This window comes from Centruroides vittatus, unplaced genomic scaffold (genome assembly GCF_030686945.1).
Source record: "Centruroides vittatus isolate TY-2023 unplaced genomic scaffold, ASM3068694v2 contig_620, whole genome shotgun sequence".
Classification (NCBI taxonomy): domain Eukaryota; kingdom Metazoa; phylum Arthropoda; class Arachnida; order Scorpiones; family Buthidae; genus Centruroides; species Centruroides vittatus.
In genome coordinates, this window is record NW_027122381.1 from 1,255,395 (window position 1) to 1,280,787 (window position 25,393).

At 32.2% G+C, this 25,393-nt stretch overlaps 1 protein-coding gene across 3 annotated transcripts in view; it reads left to right on the forward strand.

Annotated features, from left to right (window-relative positions):
- LOC136979416 (uroporphyrinogen-III synthase-like) overlaps positions 1-25,393 on the forward strand; it is a 42,017-nt gene that overhangs the window by 409 nt on the left and 16,215 nt on the right. For 2 of the 3 annotated variants that reach the window (XM_067275392.1, XM_067275394.1), the window contains exons 2-5: positions 4,095-4,172; positions 4,247-4,344; positions 10,684-10,858; positions 12,254-12,331. In XM_067275392.1, coding sequence (XP_067131493.1) covers positions 4,270-4,344; positions 10,684-10,858; positions 12,254-12,331 — 328 coding nt within the window. In that variant the 5' untranslated portion in view covers positions 4,095-4,172; positions 4,247-4,269. Of the gene's footprint in view, positions 1-135; positions 226-4,094; positions 4,173-4,246; positions 4,345-10,683; positions 10,859-12,253; positions 12,332-25,393 lie in introns of those variants that run through there. The other variant, XM_067275393.1, reaches the window with a different exon arrangement.

Genomic DNA, 25,393 nt, shown 5'->3' on the forward strand with positions numbered 1-25,393 from the left:
TGTGTTTTAAATAAGATAAACCTGATTTTTACCTAAATAGAAAAAAAAATTATTACTGTGATATGTACTAGGGAAAGGAATCTTGTATAATGCTGAACAGTCGACATTTCTTTATATAATCTTGCTCATTTGATTGTTCAAAAATCTCACTTTAGAATTAACTTGACACATTCGGCCATTTCGGGTGAAGCATAATATATTAAAAGTGTATACAGAATAATTCAGGTATTTTGGAAACAATTTTCTATATAGATTTATCTTGAATGGAGCGTATTGTCTTTTACATAGGTACAATTGCTGTTTTATGGTTATGTTCTGATTGAATATTCATTATTATGATCCATCTACAAACACAACAGTTTTTGTTAGTGAGTTATCTATCTGGAATTCTTTGCATGTCTTGCACATTACATGACATCCAGCTTTCGGGCACTCTCTCATTTATCTGGCACGTCAAACCAGAAATTAATTTGTCCTCCTTTTTGAGATCTGTCTAAAACCAATTATACTGTACTCATAGATGAAAATTTTATTTTTATGAAATTTATTTTAAAAAATAGAATAGAGTGAGTTTTTTTAAAGATCAAACTATAAAAAATACACTGGAGGGCAATGGCTCCGTAGTAAGATCCCATCAAAAAGTGTGCATTGATGTCCATTGAAGTAAGAAACAGGATTTGAGACCTATATAAGCTGATCTGCATACAAGATTGCTAAATAAAAACCTTCCAGTAACTATGAAATGAGTTTTTTGCTTTATAATGGTGATGGAAAGGCATGGATGTGACATGCATTTCCATTGTGTTCACACTGAAATCAAGGGTTGCCAGATTCCTGCAGCTGGATTAAAGGACACTTAAAAATGATTAATGCTACCATTTTCCAACTTTTACTCCACCCATCTCAAAAAAGAGAAATTTAATGATGCTTTTACTCAATCTAAATCTAAAAACTGTAAACAGAAGGTTACAGTTTTTAGATTTAGTTTTAAATATTATAGTTTTCTTATTGACTATAAATATTTGCAAACTTTAATTTGGAATTTAAAATATTTAATGGTAAACCATAGCTTTCTATCAGAAAGGGTATGAATTGATTTATAAAGATAGCCATATGCCTGTGTGGAAATTTGTCATTGCCATTACTAAGGCTAGAATATTCAAGCACTAAAAGTCATATAAGTTACAACTTGTATGATTTAGTGCCTAGATATCGTAGCCTTAGCTATTATGAAGTGTAGGTATTGAAAAATGAATATCTAGGATAAGTTGCATCCTCGTTTCAATAAAGGATAAGGACAGTTTAGCTAATAAAATTGATGAACACACTTGATACCAAATTATTACAATCTGGATTAAACTAAATTAAAACAGTGCATATTTATTAATTGACAGTTTTTCTAAAATAAAGGATTGTCTGGTAATCCTATCTAAATCCCAAATGCCATAACCTGATGAAAAAGAAAGATTTGATATATATATGGCCCTGTTAACTGGATCAAAAATGTTTACAATCCTTAAACTTCACCCACTGCATAGGTACTCTAATGACATGTACTTCAATGTCTTCCCTTCTGGAATTATGAAAATGACTGTCCTATTTTATGCTTTTGATTGGTTTATATTTTGATATTTTGAATAAATATACTTAATTCTACTGTAAATATAATATCTATTTCTATTACATAAATTGGATAGTTACACACAAAAATGAATTTAGTTATACTGAATCAGTATGACTAAATTAAATAACAATAACAAAATGAAACTTTTACTGATTACATATTGATTATTTTAACAATCCGTATTTATAAACAATAATGATTAATAACTAGGGATTACTTTAAAATTAGCAAAAATTAAAATAAAAATTATGCTAGACATTATATATAAAGGAACAACACCGGAGTGAAAATAAATTAAAACCAACAACTGTAGTGCCTTTGACCGGTGTGCTTACACACCGGTCAAAAGCTAGACATTTACACAATTGGTAGATTTTAGCATCAGCTATATTAGTCATTTTCAGACTAATGATCAAAAATACAACATTTAACTAAAAAGCTGGAAAAATAAATGCAAGAAAATATTATTAAACTTATTACAGTATATATGTAATATTTATATACTACATATTTTTATACATAAATTTTTATAACTCAATTGTAACTAATGTCATAATTAATATTATACAATACATATTTCTACATCATTTCACTTTGTATATACCACACTTAATAAAGAACTGGCGTATTTAAGAAAATATTGTCTTATTTGATACTGAAAATTCAAATTAATTTAAAATGTGAGTTACAATTCTAGTTACTTATTAAATTTTTCAAATTAAAATCTGTTTATTACTTATATATTTATTTATTTACAAACGATACTGGCAATGCCCTTATAGGCAAAATTATTTGATTCTTTTAATAATTATTTCTAAATAAAAATTCTTTATTGATTTGTAAGAAAGAAATCTTAATAAAAATTTGTGAGAATTATCTGTTTGGATTCTATTTTGGATCAATTTTTTCATTAGATGTTTCTAAAATTTAATTCTAATTTTTAATCATAAAATTACCAATAGGTGTAGTGTTTTCTTTTGATGTCTGCTGGCAGCTAAATATAGTGTAATGAATAGGAAATGCTACGAGTTTGAAAATATAGTGTTTCTATGGAAGCTTTGTATTTTGTTGAATTGTTTAAAATGGAAGGGGACCATTTACAACCGAACTGCTTTTTGTAACAACAAATGGAATAATGCATATATGTATTGGTAAAATGCATAGCGACTTTTAATTTGTCATCGGAACCACAATTGGACTAATTATAAAATGGTTTTGGAAAGCGGATACCTATTGGTAATATTACGATTAAAATATTTACCCACTTAAAAAATTTACTTTTTTTTATGGTCTTTTAATTCTAATTATTAAACATATACTGTGATATTGCTTACCTATCTGAATTACATTCTAAATTAATTAAATTCTAATTGTATAAAAAGTCAGAATCTATTGATTATTTCATTTAATAACAAAAAAGTTCATAAATTAATATAATCTATTTATAATAATCATACTTTATATAACACTGTTTGTTATCCACATTCTTTATTATAAATAATGCATGAAAGCATACAAAGTATTCATTTTCTGAAACAAATTAATAGTTTTATAAAATAGATTTTTATATATTTAATAATAAACTTTAACCATTTATTAAAAGATTCTTTTAAACTGCCCTGTAAGAGAGTCTTTTTTTTTTTTTTTTTTTCTATGCCCATTATGAGTTTGGCAAAGTTCATAATGGAAGCAACAGAATGATAAATGATAGTGTCCAACCTTTCCAGGTCAATCATACATGAAAATTTGTGATCTGGACTCAATTCCAGATCCTACAATGATGGGCTGATACCTTTACTTCTTTGGCCATTTGTCTTTTAACAAAGTTAGGTTAATAAAACGATGAATTTGGAATATTTTAGATTTCAAAGAAAATTCTATTTTCTAGATCAATTTGGTATTGATTTTCTCTGATATTAAATGCACAAGTGAGATTGTTCTAATGTTTATAAAAAGAACTTTTAAAATTAGATTTCGTAATCAAGTAATAAAACATGGTATAACTTCTGATATTTTTAATTAACATTATAAAAATTATTTATTAAGTGCAATTTTAATTTTATTAAATTATTTTGATAGATAAGTTTATATTGAATCAAGGCTGATAATCTAATATTTTGTCATTGAATAATTTAATTTAATCTTTTAAAATGATGATGAAATATTAAATCAGTTTATCAGATTTTCATTTATTGAACAAAATTAGGATTATTTTATTAACAGAAATAACTTCCAGAATAAATAATAGATTTTACAGCTTTCATAGAAAAATTTGTCAATAAATTCAACATATATATTTTTAGTAGTTAACAAATATTGATAACAAACCATTAATAGATAGTAAAATTTTAAGTGTAAAGTCTTAAAATGTAAGCATAACTGTATAAAACATATACCGGTAATTGATTTAATATTATATAAAGTAAAATACAAATATAATTTTCTAAATTAAATTTTTTTTTATATATAGAAAAACTCGTCGAGCAATTATGTGACGGCAGTATGATATTGATCTACGACAGAGACAGGCAGGTGCCCGTACGTCCAGGTAGGCGATAGCCACTTTGGCTATTTTAAGCTAAATTTTCCATTTGAAATTAAAATTTTTCTATTTAAATATAGGTGTATAAATATATAACAAGGAAATGGCTGTTGTGCCAGGATTGTGTGCTTTAGTGAAATCTCAACAAGATGGCAATTCCAGTGATTCTTATATAAGTGTAAGCTCTGATTGTTATAATTTATTTCCAATTTAATTTTTAAAATAACAAAGTAAATCACTAATTAAATCTGTTTTAACAAAAGATATATATAAATGATTATAAACAATATTTATCAAAGTAAAACGTTATTAAATTTATTTGTACAATTACTTCATAATTGGCATATTTTGATAGTATATTATATATTGATGAATGTTAAAATCGGTTTGTTTATGCATAAAGTAACAAATGCTCTTAAAGCAAATAATTACCACCCTCTGTTAACAATACAATGAGGTATTAATGCAATAAAAATGATTATCAAACAAAGAAAAATACATTTAAAAATAATATTTCTAAAACAAAATTATTTATTAGTATTATTACAATTACATATGTTGTATCATAATGTAATTTGTAAACAACATACAATGAAAATTTTCTACAATTTATCTAAAAATATTTCCTATTCTTTTTTCATATACTATGCCAGGGGTGGCCAAACTTTGTCATAATAAAAGACATACACTGCCTATCAGAAATATACAAGAGCTACATTCTCTATTGGAATGCCTATTGGAATCTACATCATCTATTTATATCATATATAGTTAAAATACTATAGTTATCACTGTTATGACTTTACTGGAACTTTATGACTGACTAGGTAAACAATTACTTAACTCCTTCAACTTTATGCATGTACCTTAAGATTTCAAGTGTCTGTTCAACGTTAAGGTGTGAATTGCACCTAAAAACCTTATATATATATACTAAATGTAATAGTCAAAAATCTTAAAAAAATATTATGTATGTGTAAGTGGTATGTACTAAGTTTATAAAAATAAATTATACAACTATATGGGATCTTCAATAAGGGTCTAGAAAAACTACATGCAGCTATGTGAGCCAGAGTTTGGCACATGGTAGTATATAATTGATTTGGACAGCATTTTCTTAATTAAATTTAAAAATTATTTAAAAACAATAAGATACAAACATAAGAAAATTGCTTCTTATTGTATAATAATTATTATTGGGCTGCAGTTTGAAAAAATTGTAGACTTATATATTCCCTCTGTCATCCACTGTCTGCTCTCTGCTCTTCCTTAATTGTGGGAACAGTGTTAGATAGATAAAAGTTAAGACCAGATATGGAAAGCTTAGATGCAGGAGGCCCCGATTAACTGTATGTGAACTTCCTGTTTAGACTGAAAGTTACATAGATGACTAGCACAACTCTGTTGTTATCAGAAAAAGTATGATGTACAGGGGCAAGACACTACAAGTTGAGATGGAGAACATATATTTTAAATTGAATAAATTATAAATATGATTAAAAATTTCAACCCAGCATTGTGACAATGTCATAATAAATAATTGCTTGTTGATATCATTACTCCAATCTAAACTCATTATTGGAGTAAAGTTTTAAGGATTTAAAACAATGCTTTTGAATCTTTCTGGCTTAATATTAACATTTTAAAAATCATTCTAAATAACTTTGAAATTAAATTTTTCTGCCATTTCTCAAAGCAAGGTATATTTACAAGAAAGAACCGAAGGGAAGAAGTAAAGAATGGTTTCAGAACTAGAAGTTGAATGGTACCACTGTGAATATAATGTTACATAGAAATGGAAGAATTGCATATTGTATTCAACCTTCTACACAGAGGACACAATTTCATCATCATCAATACAAATAATAATTATTTATGATTTCTACATTTGAGTTTTATTCATTTGCTAGCAAATTATATTTGTGACTGTCCTTCCTATATTTAATAGCATAGAATAGACAAATTTATTTGGAATTTTACTGAAAAGTCTCTTTTAATTGAATTATTGTAGGAATATATTTATAATTAGATATGATACATTAGGGATTCTTGGAGTGGATACAAACGTTCCACACAGCTATGCAAACCTTAAGAAATGCATTTATATAGGTACTTGGAATGTTAGATCTTTATATCAAACAGGAAAGATGGCAAATGTAATGCATGAAATGAAAAGACTGAAGATCTCAATCTCAGGAATTTCTGAAACAAGATGGACTGGAAAAGGAAATATTACCACTGACAAAGAAAAAAGATTTATTTACTCAGTAGGAACAGAACATCAAAGAAGAGTTTGGGTAATGCTGGAAAAGAAGGTGGCTAAATTAATTGATGGATTTTGGCAAGTATCTGTTAGAACTATAGCACTAAGGATAGATGCTAAACCAAGGGGCCTTTGCTTAATCCATACATGCCAACAAATAACCATTCAGATGAGGAGATGGAGGAAGTTTATAAACAAATAAACAAATGCCTACAAGTTAAAAAGAAGAGACACGTAATGTTTATTATGGGGGACATGAATGCCAAGATTGGAAGAGGGAGAGAAGATATCGTAATTGGACCATGGGGCATAGGAGAAAGAAACAAAAGAGGAAGTAGACTTATTGAATTTTGCAGAAGAACCAACATGATTGTAACTAACACCTGGTTTCAACAGCATGAAAGAAGATTGGCTACTTCGAGAACTTCTGGATTAAACAAGAAACCAAATTGATTATATTCTAGTCAACCACAGATTTAGAAATGCAATAATTAACACAAAGACTTATCCAGATTCAGATTGCAACAGTGATCAGTCTACTGGTAACAAAATTAAGAATAAGGCTGAAACATGTTAGGCCAAAAATAGCAAAAGAATGGCTCAATATAGAGGCATTGAGGAAAGACTGCATCAAGAAGAATTTTCAGGCTGACATATCGAGAAGACTGCAAAATTTCAACACTAATAAAAGTACAGAAGAAATCTGGAATGATTTGAAAAAAAAAATTAAAGATACTGCAGTTGACATCTTTGACAACAAATAAAGAAGCCTTGGGTCACAGAGGAGACAGCAGAAAAGACGGATGAAAGACGACGATACAAAAACACTAATAATACGGAAGAAAAAGAAAAATATAGAATCAATAATAAACAAATAAGAATAATGTGCAAACAGGCAAAGGAAAAGTAGTTGAATCAATTATGTCTGGAAATGGAACACTGCACAAGTGGGAACAACTTAAGAGGAGTATATGAAAAGCTAAGGTTAACCTTGGGGGAAAAGGAAATGCAGAATGGGGCTCTGAGAGATGAAAATGGAAACATTTTATTCTCAAACGTACTACACCTTTTAAGTATCCAGTAGGAAGTTTTATTAGAATAAAAACGTTTTCGGCCGCCTTAATCAGCCTTCGTCAGTTAACGAATATCAAAAACAAACAAAATTCGAAATTACAAAAAAATGGCGTTCGAAAGTTTGGCTTCACCGGCCAAACTTTATAGGAGATTGGTTATTAAACTTTCTAGAGCAAGAACGAAGTTCGAATTCCTTAAGCAGTGCCGTATGCGCAAGCGCGGTTGTTTGTAAATTTCGAACGCCGTTTTTTTGTAATTTCGAATTTTGTTCGTTTTTGATATTTGTTAACTGACGAAGGCTGATTAAGGCGGCCGAAAACGTTTTTATTCTAATAAAACTTCCTACTGGATACTTAAAAGGTGTAGTACGTTTGTTTTACAGTCCAGTAAACGTTTCTCTTTTATTCATTTTATTCTCAGAACAGAAAGATGAACAAGTACTAAGATGGGAAAGATATGTAGACAATCTATGGAAATGAGGACAATTTAAACCTAGAAGGGATGAGGAGAAAGAAGAGAGTGCAACCTTTCTTAAGGAAGAGATTGATGTTGCATTGAAAAAGTTGAGGAACAGAAAGGCACCAGGAATGGATGAAATACAAGAACCCCTTAAGGCTATGAGGGAAGATAGAACATTTCTCCCATAGCCTTAAGGAAGGAACCCTAACTAATTTTTTTAACAAAATTTTAGAGGCAGATATTCCGAATGATTTCACAAAATCTATCTTCATCCCTGTTCCTAAAACTGTGAATACCTTAGACTGTGATAAACACAGAACTATTAGTTTGATAAGCCATGCTTCAAAGGTTTTAGTTAACATCATACAGCAATAAATAGAAAACTACATAAATCAGAACTAGATGATTCATAATTTGGTTTCTGAACAGGCAGAGGGACAAGGGAAGCCATTACAATGATACGACTTATAGGAGAAAGGATGATTGATCATACTAGAGAGTTATTTGTATGTTTTGTTGACTTTGAGAAGGCCTTTGATAGTGTTAATCAAATGCTGTTTGAGGTTCCGCAAAAAATAGGTATTGATAAAAAAATTACTGAGAATAATCTATAATGTCTATAAAAGTCAAAAAGCAATGGTCAGATTTCAGGAAGAGGATACCAAATAGATTCAGATTAAATAAGAAATAAGACAGGAATGTGGTTTGTCCCCAACACTTTTTAACATCTACAGTGAATGGACGACGATAGAAGCATTAAAAAATCTAGACAAAGGTGTAAAAATTAGTGGACATCTTATCAATAACATTAAGTATGGTGGAGGGCAGATGAAGAAAGAGAAGACCTAGTCTAACCTGGCAAGACAACATCAAAAAATGGACTGGTTCAAGCTTGGGAAAAGCCTACAATCGTGAAGAGTGGAGAAGAACTGTCCATCAACTGTAACCCACTGTAAACAGGACAGAATGAATGAATGAAATATATAAAAAATAAATAAATAATTATTGTTATTATTAACTCTGTTTTTTGCCCTTACATTATTATTATTATTTATGACATTCATTTCTATATAAGCAAAACAGTCACAAACAATATATTAGAACTTCTCACACACAAGTAACCAAATATTTTAAGTTGTTTATTTAAATTTGATTAAAATAAAATTCTGTCATTGAAAAATTGCCATTATTACCATAAATATTAACTAAAATGCATTTCAGAACTCGAGTTCCCTTTTCAGTTAATAATGTTACACATAAAAACAATCTTTTTTTAAACAATACACACATACGTACGTACATTGGTAAAGTAAAATTTATCCATTTAAATTGATTTGGTATATTTTAATTTCTTTTTGCTGTTTCCAGTTTTTTTTTTACAGTCATACAATTAAGACTTGTTTTAAAAAATTACTTCCTATAATCTAACAACTTTTACTTTCCTGGTTGTTATATATAATTATTATATATAACAAAGAGAACTCTGTTATATATAATAATTATATATATAGTATGGTGATTGGTCAAAAATGACTTCCCAGAAATTTCTACATTTTTGGACCCAGGGACCTTGAAATGTTGAGTAATGCAAAAAAAAAAATTTTTTCAGGGATTTTTCTGTACGTATGAATATTAGTGTGAGTAGGTGGAGGCATGATTTTGTTTACCACTTTGATATTTAATTACTCACATGTCTTTTGTCAAAAATTTCTGAAATTTTGTAGCGAGGTTCGTGTATTAGGGGATTGATGATATAAAATTTTGGTGGTCAAAGAAAAAGGGGCGTAGAGATAGAGAAGGGTCGTATGTCATATCTCAAATGGAGTCGCACTCGAAGATTTTACTCGTTAACATTTATAAATTTCTTATAAAACTCATCTCCACCCTCTTTTATACTAATTAATATTAAAAATTTTTAATAAAATATCGTAACACGGCAGTCCCCAACCTTTTTATCGTCGCGGACCGGTCGACATTTGATAATTTTACCACGGCTCTCCGAGGGGGGACGGCCTGCTGGAGGGGGATTTTGCACGTGCGTGGTATTGGTGTGGTTTTAGGTGACGTCTCTCGGCTCCCGGTTAACCCCTCTTCCATTGAAAGTCACACAAACCCAAGAGAAATACACCACAGTAAATAAAATGGAAACAATTTAATGTTCCTCGGGCGGCCCGGTACCATTTGATCCATGGATCGGTACTGGTCCACAGCCTGGGGGTTGGGGACCGCTGTTGTAACAGATGATGCCACGTGTAATTTTGAATGTTGTTGCCTGGAAAGTTACACAACTCGTTGGATTTTTCATATAAGTTCTTATAAATTCACATTATTATTTAATTAATAATAAAAATTTATTACTTTCTTTTTTATACTTCTCAATTATGATTTTAAACTGATACATTAAAAATATAAATATACTTTAGATCACTTTTTAAAAAAGTCATCTAGTTGTTTTTATTTCTATAGTTTTCTTTTTCATCAAATTTTAATCTGACAATTTTAACATTTAACTTAATATATTGTTTACAACTATTTTGTTTATGTAAAAATGAATGTGTGATAAATAATAAATTAATTAGATTGTATAATATTTCTTATGAAATTGCTTTATTAGTTGATTTCATACATTAATAATGAAAAGATTAAATGTGCATTATCTACATTCAAGTTTTTATTAACATAAATTTATTATTAAATTATTTTTAATAAATTGTATTTTAGGAATTGCAAAAAATCAATTTAGAACCAGTAGTCGTTCCGGCCTTGGCATTCACGTTTGTTAATTCTGATCGCTTATTGCTTTGCCTGCGACAATTTGATAAATACGGCAGCCTCATTTTTACCAGTCCTAGAGTCGTAGAAGCCGTCGTTAACGCTTTAAATCTGGTCGACGAAGGTAATTTCAATTTTATGTCTAACATTAATAATCACAAAAAATATTTTAAAGTTTATTAATTTACTTATATTTATTGATAAACATTTGCTTTGTAAAAAATTTCTACTTATATAAATATGTGTACATCTTGGCAGCCTAAATGTGTATCTTTCGGCCAAACTATTTTGTTTAATCATTAGCTAAATACAGCTTAAATGTAATCTGGTAATAGTTACTTTGTTAATTGAAAATGTACATATTTTTAAAAGGGAAATGCAAATATAAAAATATGTATGACACTTTAAAAAGTAATAATAGTAATAGTAATTTTTTAAACTTAATTGTTAAAAAAACAAAATGTATTTACTTTAAAGAAATTTAATACAAGATTAAAACCAAAGCACTAGTATTTTCACACTCGCTTCTGTCTTCAAAAACACTTAAAGAATTATGGAATGTCTTTACAAAGATATTTATTTTGCCAAACATTTTCGCCCGGCTTTATTGACCGTCTTCAAGCTCTTTAGAATAAGAATGTCCACTTGAAGTAAATATTTTTGTTGCCAGTTTTTTAAGGTATGTTATAGATGTGTCAATGTCTTTACATGCTACAAATGATTATGTTGTTATGGAGACAGAAAAAGAATAATTAAAGTATATTATTGCTATTTAGATTATCCTTTAAAAAAAGAATCGATTTGATGGACAGATCAGCATTACTTATGTATATGGGTGGTGATAAACTATCATTTACTCCAACACTTTTGCAGCAGCCATATATAACTTTGGAAGTTGATGAATTTAAATGATAGTTTATACTTAATAAATTATAATTTACTAATGACAATAAAAAATTTTCATTAATTATAAAATTATAATAAATAATTTCATATCAGCTCAAACTTTATTATATTTCATGATTATAAAGAAATAATTATTAACAAAATTCCAGAATTTCAAACATTCTATAAGAGCTGTTTAAATAATTTTAAAACAAAAATATGTTTACAAAGATTACTAGAATTTGTTCTCTCAACAATTTTTAAATGTTTCTCTCGTAAGAAGTAAACATAATCACAAAATTCGGTCTATAGCATTTGCATTGTCGTATTCTTCTCTCGGGAATAGTGTAACTTTTAAATTTACTTTTTAGTTTAAATATAACATCACTAGTTTGTATTTAAATAACAGTTTAATTTTTTTTATAATAGTAATACATAAATAGTGTGGTAACTGAAATATCTAGAGATTCTAGGCTAAAAAGTTGATAAACTGTTTGCTTCTTAAAGTAATTTGTTCAGAATGACCAATTGTTTTAGATTTTTTTCTAATTGTGAATTTCTGATAAATTTTTAACTGTATTTTAATAACTATTGCTCTACCTAAATTAATAAATATTTATATAAAATTCTACAGCCGAGAGAGAGAAGATTTTATCAGAATGGAGAAGGAAAAGGAATTTTGTAGTAGGTGAAACATCATCAAATATGGCAGGTAAAAAGGAATTTTTAATTTATTTCAAAACATTTATATTTCTTAAATATTTATTTTTTAGGTATAATAATGTTGTTAATGTACAACTAATTCAAAATTTGTTGTAATTTTGAATTAGTTGTATATTTGAATGTAAACAAACGTAAAGCAAATGACAAGTTTGATATATGTTTAACTTCTTAACTAATGAAAAACAGTAATGTGACATATATAAGGGCAGTGTATTCCAAAAACATTCATTTGTACTTTAAATAAATTTGTAGAGGCCAACACATTTACACTGCTTAACTTACTCAATGTCAATTTATACTCAAAAACATGTAAAAAATTTTTCTGTTAACTGAATAAGTCTTAATTTAACATTACACAAAGAATAATAAAATGCAAAATTGTTCATTACATTTTGATTAAAAGAGTTTAAATCACTAATGTGCAAAAAAACTATGGTTTTAATGTGATAAAACAGTTCGATGACAGTGAAATATATATATTTGCAACAGGAAGGATAAATTTCAGCTCTAGCAATTGCCTACAAGGTAACTGTTAGAGTGAAATTTTACCCTTGTTGTTGATGAACTTCCACTAGAACTACAGTCAAACCCTAATATAGTGGTTTTCCAATGGATAGGGAAAAATAAACATTAGGTGCATGAAATGGTGAATCAGGGAACTATCATAATCGAATCTGAAACAGCAAAGATGCAGAAGAATTTCACATAAAAACTTTATTCTATTATACAGTATACAGAATTAAATGGAGACACAAAGTTTATTGTACAATTAAAAAAAGGATGATTTAATGCACGCCTAAGGACAAGAAGTTGGTCATTTTATTTATATTGGACTTTCCATGTCTTGGAAATGTTCTTGGGGATACCTCTCTCCAGTCACTTTAATGCAGTAAGAATGTCAACCTCACTAACACACTTTGCAAACCCTCAAATCATACATTTTTGCCATGCAGTTAGCCCTCAGAAATACTAGGCTTTCACTCAGGTTCTTCATTGTTATCATCAGAACTGTTGCCAAGTCCTACTCTCAGATCATTTTTAGTACTGGTGCTTGCCTCCTCCTCAGCACAGTTGTTTCACTGTTGCTATGCCACACACTGTGAGATCATTGCAAGCCACATATTCATTGAAATCCAGTATTCTACTAAAAGCATCTTTGGGTGCTGTACTGTGCCAGTCGTCGTCAATTCTGCTTTCCACATAAAGAGCAGCATCCATTGGTGTTATCTCAAGGTTTACAAGTCTGCATTTATTTGAAAGTCTTAAAGCAATTTGCAATTGTTAATGCCTTGACATGATCCCAAGACACAGCAATACAATGCATTGCTTGATAATTGTTGATTTGAAAATCTTATGGAACAACTTCAAGAACATTTGCCACTTGCCAATGCATGGCATGCATTGGCAAGTGGCAAATTGCATTGACAGGATAGCAACATTCTTGAAGGCTCTTGGTTTCACAAGCTTTTTGACCACTACAGTCTCCAATTTCTCAGTACCATCCATATTACAAAGTAGGATGGTTATTCTTTACTGCATTTATCCACACAGTAGTCATTGCTTCTCAGAGCACAAGTCTTATCTGACAACAAGTTGAAAAACAAATCTATTTCATTGGCATTATATATGTCACAAGGAGCATATTTGTCAAGGTATCAGGGAAGGATAGAATTTCTCACTTCTTTAATTGTGCTGGCATCAACACTACCACTCTATCCTGAAATGCTGTAATACATGAATCCATTCTTTTAAACCTGTCTATCCAGCCATTTGATGCCACAAATTGGTCTATTCTAGGTATAGCTGTGATTTCTATAGCTTTTTCTCTGAGTACAGTTCCATTCACAGGGATGCATGCACTCTGAACTTGCTGCAACCACTTAACAAGAAACTGTTCTATTTCATCCATTGACAACTTCTTTGCATTCTTTTATGTTTTATAGACATATCACAGACCATGGGAGAGGTGATCCTTGTACCTGCCGGCCATGGGAGACACGATCCTTGCACTGGACAGGTATAGAGAGACAATCCTTGCACTTGCCGACACAGAGAGGCTATCAAAGAGCAAAGCAATCAATGGTGATTGCTTTGCTCTTTGATAGCCTGATGTGAAAAATGATACAGAAAATAGATGTGAAAAATGAACAAAGCAATCACCATTGATTACTTTGTTCATTTTTCACATCTATTTTCTGGTAGGCACATGCAATGCTGTTTTTATTTTTGACCCCGAGGCCTAAATTCAGTTAGGTGCGTTCAGTTGCATCAAAAAGCATGGACATTGTCACTTTAATATCTCCATATATCGAAAATGAAGTCGTGGACTCATTTTTTACATTTAAATGGACCCTAATTACAATTCTGGATTCATCATAATTAATAGAAAATAGTAAAGTTTAATCAAAATTGATCAAACAGATTTTGAGAACAAACACAATTCTAAGCCACATAAAAGAGGCTTTGCTAACACTCCATCTCAAATATGAGTGACTGCAACTCAAAAAACATCTCTAGATTCAAGCACCCGAATTTAAACTTGGCATGCTTTTTAATTGTTGGGCTCAATATTACATTTAAAATTGCACTCCAAAAAATTTTGAGTGACTGGCAGGTATTCTATGTAACATCATGCCATTCATCATCATCATCATCTACAAAAGTACATTCTTTATCATCAGTATCACTCTCAATAATTTGTATTTTCTGTATTTTGCACTTTTATGTTATTATAATTCTTTTCATTTTTCTCTATCAGTATTTTCAAAATCTTAATAACTTTCTTTTTATTTCATTTTTTATGAATGAAAAAAATTCTACAACTTACACTGACTATTTGACATAAAGTATTATCATAGTGATATATAAAGTATGTATTGCCATATTTGGACTTGTGGATTTGCTGAATTTACTGTTGATGTCACTGTACTTATAGCACTAGTACTTACAATTTACAAACAATGTAGTCATACACTAACCAAAGCCATATTATTGGGCTAGAAACGGCTACAATAATAAAGAATTTATAAGATAATTTGGTACTAGAGTTAGGCGTTAGGCACCATCTCTTGCTTTAACGGGTTAGTGATGTTTCTTTATAAATGTAGTCATAACAGTGCTTGTGGAGTTGTATACAATGCATATTGCTGTAGCAGCAAAAATAGATTTGTGATATACATTGAAACCTGCTAATGTTGTTAGGTCTTATCTATCGAATCGAAAGCCCGGATAACATTCTAATGGTGCATTACATAAACAAAAGGTTTGAAATTGCCAGGCTTGGACTTTGTACGGACAATAAAATAAATGAAAATTGTTATCAATATCAAAACCTGAAATAATTACCGTATTTTACGGACTATAAGACACTACAGACTATAAGACGCACTTTAATTTTTAAGCATTTTTAAGCATTTTAAAAAAAAAAAAAAAAAATACTTATAAGATGCTACGCACTATAAGACGCACCTGAATTTTGGAGGCAATTTTTCGAAGAAAAAAATGCGTCTTATAGTCCGTAAAATACGGTACTATACATAATGCAAAAAATCTATTTATTGGTAAAAGCCCAAATATATAAAATGAAGAAATAACATTAGAGAATAACTTGCAAATAAAGATAATGTATCAAAAAATTAAAACAAATATATACAAAACTATCCCAACAATTGGGAACTTACAAATTAAGCTACAATTATCTTAGAACTATCTCCACAAAACTGACAAGTAAAATATGAAAAATGTCAAAAAAGCACAATGAATTTTACTAATTCGTCTAACCATCACCAAGAAACTCTGTCACTGGAACTGGAAAGCCTTTTGTCAATCTCATTGGATCCTTAGCACCACCTCATTCGATTCTTTAATTTGTGTCCCTCTCATAGTGTGTTTGGGGTGATACACCCACTCAACCCTGTTTACATACTTAAATGTTAACACTTCATTCATTTAGTAATCAGTCTTGTTAATTCGTGTCATCTTCCTTACAAGTAATTATAATTTTTTATTGCATTTCCAATAACAATTTTGGGTGGGAGATTGTGCTTTTAACTCTCTATGAAAGTCCCCCCTGAGATGTCTTTTCTGGGTTGATGATGTCATAAGTTGCAGCCAGTAGTAAAGTGAGTTAATTTTGAATTTTGCTCAGGTAAGATGCAGTAGTCTATCCTTAATGAAATAAAATGACTCAAAATAAATATAACAACAAACTAAAAATAATCTCCAAACAAAATAGAATGGGTCAGAATCAACTTCTTACAATGTGCCCACCTGTGTAAGATGACCACTTTAAGATGGTCCCTTTAGTGGTCAGATATGTGGGTTTCACTATAGTGATGCTGGTGCAGTTGTGTGCTACATTATCAATATTGTCGTAGCAGCACCTAGGAGGTGCAAAGGTTAAAGTATCTTTAGTTAGTTTGAAGGTCATTAAAAGACAAAGGATTAACAGGGTTAACCTGTGCTAAAAATTTTGTCTTAAACTTGCTTGAAACATAAAAATATGTGACTAATGTCATCTAGTCTTATGTTTTATCCATTTTGCTAAACTAGTCTAAATAATAAGTAATAGTTAACAATAACATTTATTATTATGAAACCACAATCTCAACCACACTATTGTGGTGTTTATACAGTTTACTTAAAATGAAGTGCAAATGCTGAAAATTATACCCGTATTCTTTTAATTATTATTCAAATTCTAGAACATCATTGTTAAAATTATATTATTAAATTATTACATTTGAAATAATTCCAGCAGAATGGAATAAAATAGTACTAATTCCAATATGTAAGAAAGGAAATAAAAACAACCGAAACTACTCCCAACTGTTGGCCGAGCTATTAAAAGAATAACGGTATAATTTTAATACAGAAGAGTAGAAGAAAAGTTATGGAAGGAATTGACAAAACTTTTTTTTTAATTGAATTTGCCAATTAGCTAATTTATAATAGATAATTAAAATTTAATATATTCATTCTAGTAAAATTTAAAAAATTTTTTACAAACTTAAGAAACATCTAAAAGTTTATAAGGCTTTGTTAAATACAAATAGAATAACTCTTACTATGAAGACTTTCAAAATGCCTTGAAAAACCACGATGTTATTCTCTAGAGAACTTTAGCTAGACGAGTCAATTTAGAAAATATGCTGGCACTTATTGCTGCCAATTTGAATGGAAGAATATATTCAACAAAAATAAAAAAATAACATGAAAATTTGGTTTGATAATGATTGTTGTGAAGTGCATAAACTATAAAAATACAAACACTATGAAAATGCAGGAAAAGTAGACCATCTTCCTTATTTGAAGAATACTTGTAAGCCATACAAAAATTTATTTAAAGCTAAGAAACAACTGTATGCAAGAAAAATAAACATAAATCTACTAAACTGTTGAACTTCATCACAGTTTTAGTCAGTTTATAATAAATTTTGCAATAGAAACAAAACTCTAACAACATATCTAATACAGAATGGTACAATTATTTTATACAAATAAACATCACACTAAACCCGATAACATTAAGCCAATACATCACCAACTGCCGTAAATAATCGGGCTAACTTTTGGATATATACGATTAAAGATTAGAAATAAATTTGGCACTTGAGGTAAGCATTAGGTGCCATCTCTTATTAAAATTATTATAATTATTAATTTTAATAAGAGATGGCACCTAATACTTACCTCAAGTGCCAAATTTATTTCTAATCTTTAATCGTATATATCCAAAAGTTAGCCCGATTATTTACGGCAGTTGGTGATGTATCCCATTATCTATTTAAGTTACAATCAATTTGGTTGTAACTTAAATATAAATATAATTATAATTATGTACTCTTCTACCCATGACCTTTTGAGTCACCTAGTATTTGGAAGTTATAGAGAATGCAAGATAATTTCAATATTGCACCAAAAATTAACCCATCAGATGATTTAAGTATAGTTATAAGATAGTAATTGGCAACTTTAAAAAGTCATGTCATAATAAATGACATCATTGGTAGAAAAATTGCAATAACTCTGTAATCTATGGCCCAGTTTTAATGAAGCATGTTTCATTTATTTTTCTATGTTCATTTGGGCTATAGGATTCTTAAAAATGTGGCAGTATTTTGTACCATTTTTTCTATATTTAATTACAATAAACCAAACAATCTCAGACTTTTAGTAATACAGTAAATTCTCTAATAGATGCTCAGGCATCAATTGAACAGAATATACTTAACCACTGGCCTCTGTTGGAGACCTGGCATTTATTCCATTCTCACATAATTTCACATTCAAATTAGAGATATAAAAAGGGAGAAATACAGTTCATTCTTCTTTCCACTACCACCTCCATGATTTTCCCCATCCATTCTCTGTACAAAATAATTAAAAGTGGAAGTAATTAACAAGAACTTTTTATTTAACAGAAAATCACACTACTGCATAACAGCATTACTATTGTAAGCATAAACTTATTGTGGTATTACCATATCTATGTTTCATGAAGCTTTCTAGCCACACACTACTAGATGTGAACACTGCATTTTGTTTATCACTTTCATCAACTTTGTGAAGATTTCTCTTGCCTTGTCCATCATCATCCATCTAGAGATATGCTTATTTTCTCTTGCTGCTCACAAATCCACTGCAGAGCCTTTTCTTCTAATTCTTTGTCGATCTTACACCCTCCTCCTGCCAGTCTTTTTGCTTCACTCTTATACTTGATAGTCTTAAGAGCATCACACTTGCTCCTTCACTTGCAAATTAGCTGTGGATGCACTTTGAATTTCTACAATGCTGCTTCTCCAGAGGGTTCTTTTGAATACACAACTATGTTCAGTTTGAAGGCAATGCTGTAAGACTTCTTGGTTGTCATTTTGATTGACATCTATTTCACTGATCTGTATAAAATGGAGAGTTCAAAAGAAAAAATACAGAACAATGTGCCCACTAATGTATTATTTACCATATACTACAATTGTGCCCCATGTCGTAGTAAAAACATTTTTCAAAGGTTTCCAAAAAGAATGTTCTGTACATGCTGTGGTAATTTTTCCTTTGGAAAAATTACCACAGCATGTACAGAACATTCTTAAGCTTCACGAGCTGAGCATAAGAATATAATGATACCCGGCATCTATTTAGCAGTTTAAACTAAATAGCCCATAGCAGACCCAGTGTCTATTGGAGGATTTACAGTATATTGATAAAGGTTGTTTACCATCCTTTGACAGAAGATATATATTAATGAACACAAAGTAAAGTTGGTTCAACAACAAATATATCCAGAAGTCCTTTCCTCTTCTACCTTAAACTTTAAAATAACATTATAACATAACCAAATAGCCTTCAGCCATGAAAAAGTGCACAATAGCTCACTGCTCTTCTTTATTCACTTCCATACTACACTTTGGACAACAAATGACAAAGCCTTGAATCACATGACTCACAAAACATTTCCACTAATGGATTAAATGATTGGTGAAACCCATACTTAACAAGGATAATATCCAACATGGAACATGACTGTCAAATTGGCCTGGGCATTTAATTTTTAATTGCCTGTTGTTGCATACAGCAGGCAATGTTCTCTTTTTTGGAAACGCACACCTTAATATTTTTAAGATCACTTTTAAAATAGGATTTAATTCAATGAGTTTAAATTTTATTTTTAAGAATCTATGATCTTAAAAATTATCTACAGTAGCAGTAGCACAAAGGGGATGAAGACCCAAGACTACTCATAGGTATTGCCTGGGTGTGAAAGGGGGATAAGAAAGATGAGAAGAGTTGAGGAAGGCAGGAGGTGAAGAAAAAGTAAGATAGGATAGATGGTTAAGTAGGAAGACTCGTGAGTGCCTGCATCACATTTATTAACCAAACAAAAAATAATATACAAAATGTATACAATGAATACATAAGTTACAAGTTGATAAATGATGACAAGAAAAAACTAAGTAAGGTGTAATGGGTGCATTAATACAGTAATAAACATACAAGTAAAAGGCCCAATAACAGTAGGACGAACTAGTAGGGTCCAGTGCACTGGTAGCGCGGATGAATTTTTCTAGGGCTACAAAAATATCCGGATCTTCCACGAGAGCTTGTGGTGGACAGGGCCAATTGAAGCCCTTTTTAGCGTTACTCTTTCCAGATTAATCCGATGATTGTCGTGTTTGGTGCAGTCAAAGATCAAGTGAGTGGCATTCTGTATGGAGATGTCATCACAGTCACAATAGGGATGTTCCCTAAGTCCAAATTGATGTAGGTATTGCCTGAAATTTCTATGATCTGTCAGGAGCTGTATGTTATGGAAGTTGGCGCAAAAGTTCTTGTTTTGAAGTCTGGACAAGATGTTTGGAAAGTATTGGTAGGTCGCTCTTCCGGAGTCTCCGTCTTCCCACTCGCGTTGCCACAACTGGATGGCGGTACTGTGAATCATGGTTTTAATAGAGATGTCTGAGGCTCCCCAGCAGGTGGGGGTGGCAGAGGAAGCAGCAGCTTGCTTTGCGAGGGAGTCAGCCAGAGAGTTCTCTTCCACCTCTGTGTGGCCCCAGATCCATGAGAAGACCATGCTGTTTTGTGAGCAGAGAATTTTTTCCCGAATAAGAGAGAGAGAGCCAAGATTGTTGACTATTCTCCTGATAACGACTTGGCTATCAGAACAGATCCTAATATGTCGATTCCTGATCTTAGAGTTGTTAACATATTTAAGAGCTTGCAGAATGGCGAACTGTTCAGCTTGAGTAATTGTACAGATACTGGCAAGACGATAGCTTGCCTGTTAAGAGAAATTGCTATTGTTGCATTCCTTAACCACAAATGCTGATCCCTCCTTGCTGTGGCTTTTAGATTTGTCGGTGAATATCTGTATATAATAGTTCTGATTGTCATGAAAGTCTAAGATAAAAATATCACCCGCGATACTGGGATGGGGTTCTGAGACCTCAGTCTTACCATTTAGGTTAGATGTAGAGTGGGAAAGAAGGGCCTCGTTCAAGTTGGGAAAAAGCCCAATCTCCATAAATTTGTAAAGTTCACTGTCTTGTCTGTCGATTGTCCCTCCATTGAGCAGGTGCCACCTTCACATCTCCTTCGCCCTAATGTGGAGGGGAAGAACTCCAGAAAGAACTTGGAGAGCAGCCGTTGGGGCAGTTCTATAAGCTCTGCACAACCTGAGAAGGGAGCGTCTTTGAGCTTTGTTTAATTTCTTTTTGGTGCGAGCATTGTCGACTGCCTCTGCCCAGAAGGGGGCGCCATAAAGGATGATGGTTTCAATACATGCTTTGTAGATTATTTTGATGAACTTCTCATTCATCCCCCAACTCCTATGGCTTATACATTGGAATACATTAGAAATTTTGATGGCACGATTAGTAACATTGGTGATATGTGATGCCCACCTCATATTTTGGTCAAAAGTTAACCCAAGGTATTTGAGACTTGTAGTATTTTTAATCCTTTGATGTTTCATGAATATCCTCAAGGGCTTTTTAAGTTGTTTTCCCTTAGATAAGACCATGGCTTCACATTTGTTGAAATTCACTTGAAGATTGTTATTAACACACCATTTGTGAATTTTATCTAAAATTTCGTTAGCGTCTTGTTGTACTATTTCATTGTTGTAGTTTGACAACATCACAAGGGTATCATCTGCATACCCTTGGATGATACCAGAAGTGGGGTGGTTGTTATTCTCATTGAGTTGAAGCAGTCCGTCGTAGGCAATGTTCCAAAGACCTAGTCCCGAACGGGATCCCTGAGGGCAACCCCTGGACAAGAGACGGATGATTCTTTCACCATAGTTGTATATACCTGCGGTCCTGTTTTCCAAATAGTTGAGCAGTATTTTGTAAAGGTTCTGAGGGCATTTAAAGGATTTAAGTTGGCCCATTAGGGCAGGCTACCACAGAGTATTAAATGAATTTTTAAAATCTATTGAAATGAGTAGAGTGTACTCTCCTTTTTTCCATGAGTTATTAATATACTTGGTAACCCTATTGATGGCATGGTAAGTAGATTTGCCTTTTACAAAGTCATTGTTGTTTATTTAGGGGGTTATTAGTATTGAGAAAATGATTAATCCTGTTGATAATGAGGCTGTCAAAAACCTTCCCTGGAACAGAAAGCAGGCTGATGGGTCTAAGTTGGTCAGCCTTCTTAATGTTATCGTTGTCCCTTTTAGGGATAAATTTGATGTCTGCATGCTTCCAACTATTTGGGAAGACCCCTTGCTGTAGGCACTTATTATAGATGTATACTAGGGCTGTAGGGACGGCATTGAATGCATGTTTGAGCATTAGAGGCGTAATACCATCAAGTCCAGGGGACTTTTTGTTTTTTAAAGATTTGACTGCCCTGTACACCTCATTATATGAAAAGGGAACGTCGTCTTCTGTTTCAGTGAGGACATTCATGTTGTTTCTGATGTCTTTTTGTCTGGGAGTGCCACTAGAGGCATCATCCAATGGAAAATGGACGTCCATAGGTGTTCCATAGTTTCTTTATAAGTTGTAGTATGATCCCCATTGTCTTTGCGAAGGTTAATTGGGATACTAGTGTTTTTTCTTGGCTTACATACTATGTAATAAGGATCCGACCAAACAGAAAGATTGCCCATTTAATACAGAAGGCCCTCCAGGCCTGTGTCCGAGCCTTATTAATTTGCGTTTTGTAATTGTTCAGAGATTGCCTATATTTATTTCTGGTGTCTTCTCTGTTAATGGGGTCCCAGGACCTTTGGAGGCACTTAAGGTTAGCCCTCACCTGCTGCCTTAACACCTCCAGGTCCTTGTTCCACCAAGGTGCCCCCTTCTTTTTGCTAACAGTACTAGTGGTTGCCTTGTGGTAAGCTTGGAGAATGGAGTTAGAATAGGTGTCCACTAATTTATTGATGTCCACTTTATAAGGGTTAGCCTTCAACCAGATGTCCCTGAACACATCTTTGAACTGATGCCAATCTGTGTGGTATTTGGCCTCAGTGTTAGTGTTGCTAGTCCGGATATTCTGGAGATTCCACCGGATATACCGGTGATCACTGGCAGTAATGGTGTCAGAAGTTTCACAGAAGGTAATTAAATGGTGGGAAAAAGAATTGGTGAGACAAACGTCTACCCAACTTTTGCCTCTATCAGTGAAATAAGTTGGAAGGTTACTGGTGTTCCTAGAAGTAAGAGAGTTTTTGGCCATAAATTCTTCTACAAGGTGTCCTCTGGGGTCACCAAACGGACTGTGCCAAATTGTAGATTTGGCATTTAAATCACCCCCAATAAGCCATGGGTGATGACCAATAGAGTTGTTTATATTGTCAAGATCATTGATAAGGTTCTTGAGCTGATCATTAGGAGAGCAGTAGGCAGAGGAGAGGTACAAGACGCCATTATCGAAAGTTAGCAGGATGGTAGTAACCCTCTCAGTACTGCAAGTAGGGCAAAACTGAGTGTTGAGATTCTTGTTACGTACCAAAATACCGGTAGTAATACGGGTTGTATAGTCTTTTGGAGGATACTTCCTCCATTTCCCGAACCGGACAATACTGTTGTTCACCAGGTACGGTTCTTGGATTAACAGTATATCGGAATTCCAATCTTCCGCAGTTTTCAGCAATAGAGAAGAAGCAGCTTTGCATCTCTGCAGATTTATCTGAGTTATGTTGACGTTATTCGTAAGGCGACTATTAGCAGTGTTGGAGGAGACGATACCAGTGTGAGTGGAAGGAGTTATATTGTTATATGCCATAGTCTGTTTGTTAGATACTTTGTTGCTTTAATCTCTGAGTGATCTGACATTGTGCATTAAAGGCATTATGATCTTCAGTAATGTGTTTATTAGTAGGTTGATTCTCGTTGTGTTCTTTACAATTAATGCATGATGGTGTTTTGTGTTTCCTCGTGCAATCTGTATATTTATGCTCTCTTCCACATTGGCTGCAGGTAAGCCTGTTATTGCAGTCACGGGCCATGTGATTATAACCGCAACAGTTGTAACATCTAATTAGCGGTACAAAGTCATCTACACGTACACTGGCCCAACCCAGAGAGACGTACTTACTGTTTAATATTACTTGACGGATCTTAGGAGTTACCGAGAGAACAACGTGACCACAATTTTCTTTCACTCTTTCCCTATGTATAATTGTCCGAACTTTACAGTCTTGTAGTAATTCTTCTCTTCTTATTTGACCCCAAATATCATTTTGCTCAAATAGTGCCTCAGGTATTTCTTCTGCTGAGATAGAATCAGGGACATTAAGAAAAATTAAGCGCGGTTTCCTGCCCTCTGCCTGTTTGCATTCAATTTTATCAGCTACCTCGGGTAAGGCTCGAATTGCGTTAGTCAATAGTTGACAATCCTTAGTATTCTTCACTCGAACACATATTCCGTCTCCTATAATTTTAAAGACAGACTTTACCTGTACCCCAATACGATGGGGTTCAACCCTTTGTTTGATTGTTTTAGCTACTTCATCCATATTTATCCTGAACCCATTCTCTGTTTGCCTAGGGTATACTAGCACCGCATGGTTGCCCCCCAAGCCTTCTTTGTCAATTTTGTTGTTCAAAGTTTTCTGAATAACAGATGTCGTCTTGCTTTGTTTTAAGTTGGTCGTAAGGACCTCTGAATAAGATAATTGGTTGGGAGCAGTAGTAGTGGGTTGAGAAGTACGATTGTTTCTAGCTTCCTTAACAATGCCAAGCAATTGGTTAACACATCCAAAGAGTTTAGTTACCTTCTCCCGTACTACCATCCTTTGCGGCTTAGTAATGTAATTGCCATTATTTTCTGGCAAGAGACCTAAGATCCCACCTAGGAGCTCACCCGCCTCGTGAATGATACAGTCTTCAGGAGTCGTAAATGATTCTTCAAAATTATCATCCATAATAATACTCTGCTCGGAGGCCGTGCACTGAGAAGCCATAGCCGAGTAGCACACAACACTAAAAGCTTGAGGGGGGCTAAGGCAAAAAATGAATGAAGTGCAAACCCTACTAACAACCTGTGCAACTTGGTGGAGGGAGAGGAGGAACAGAACTGGCCACCTCCTCAAGAGCCCAAG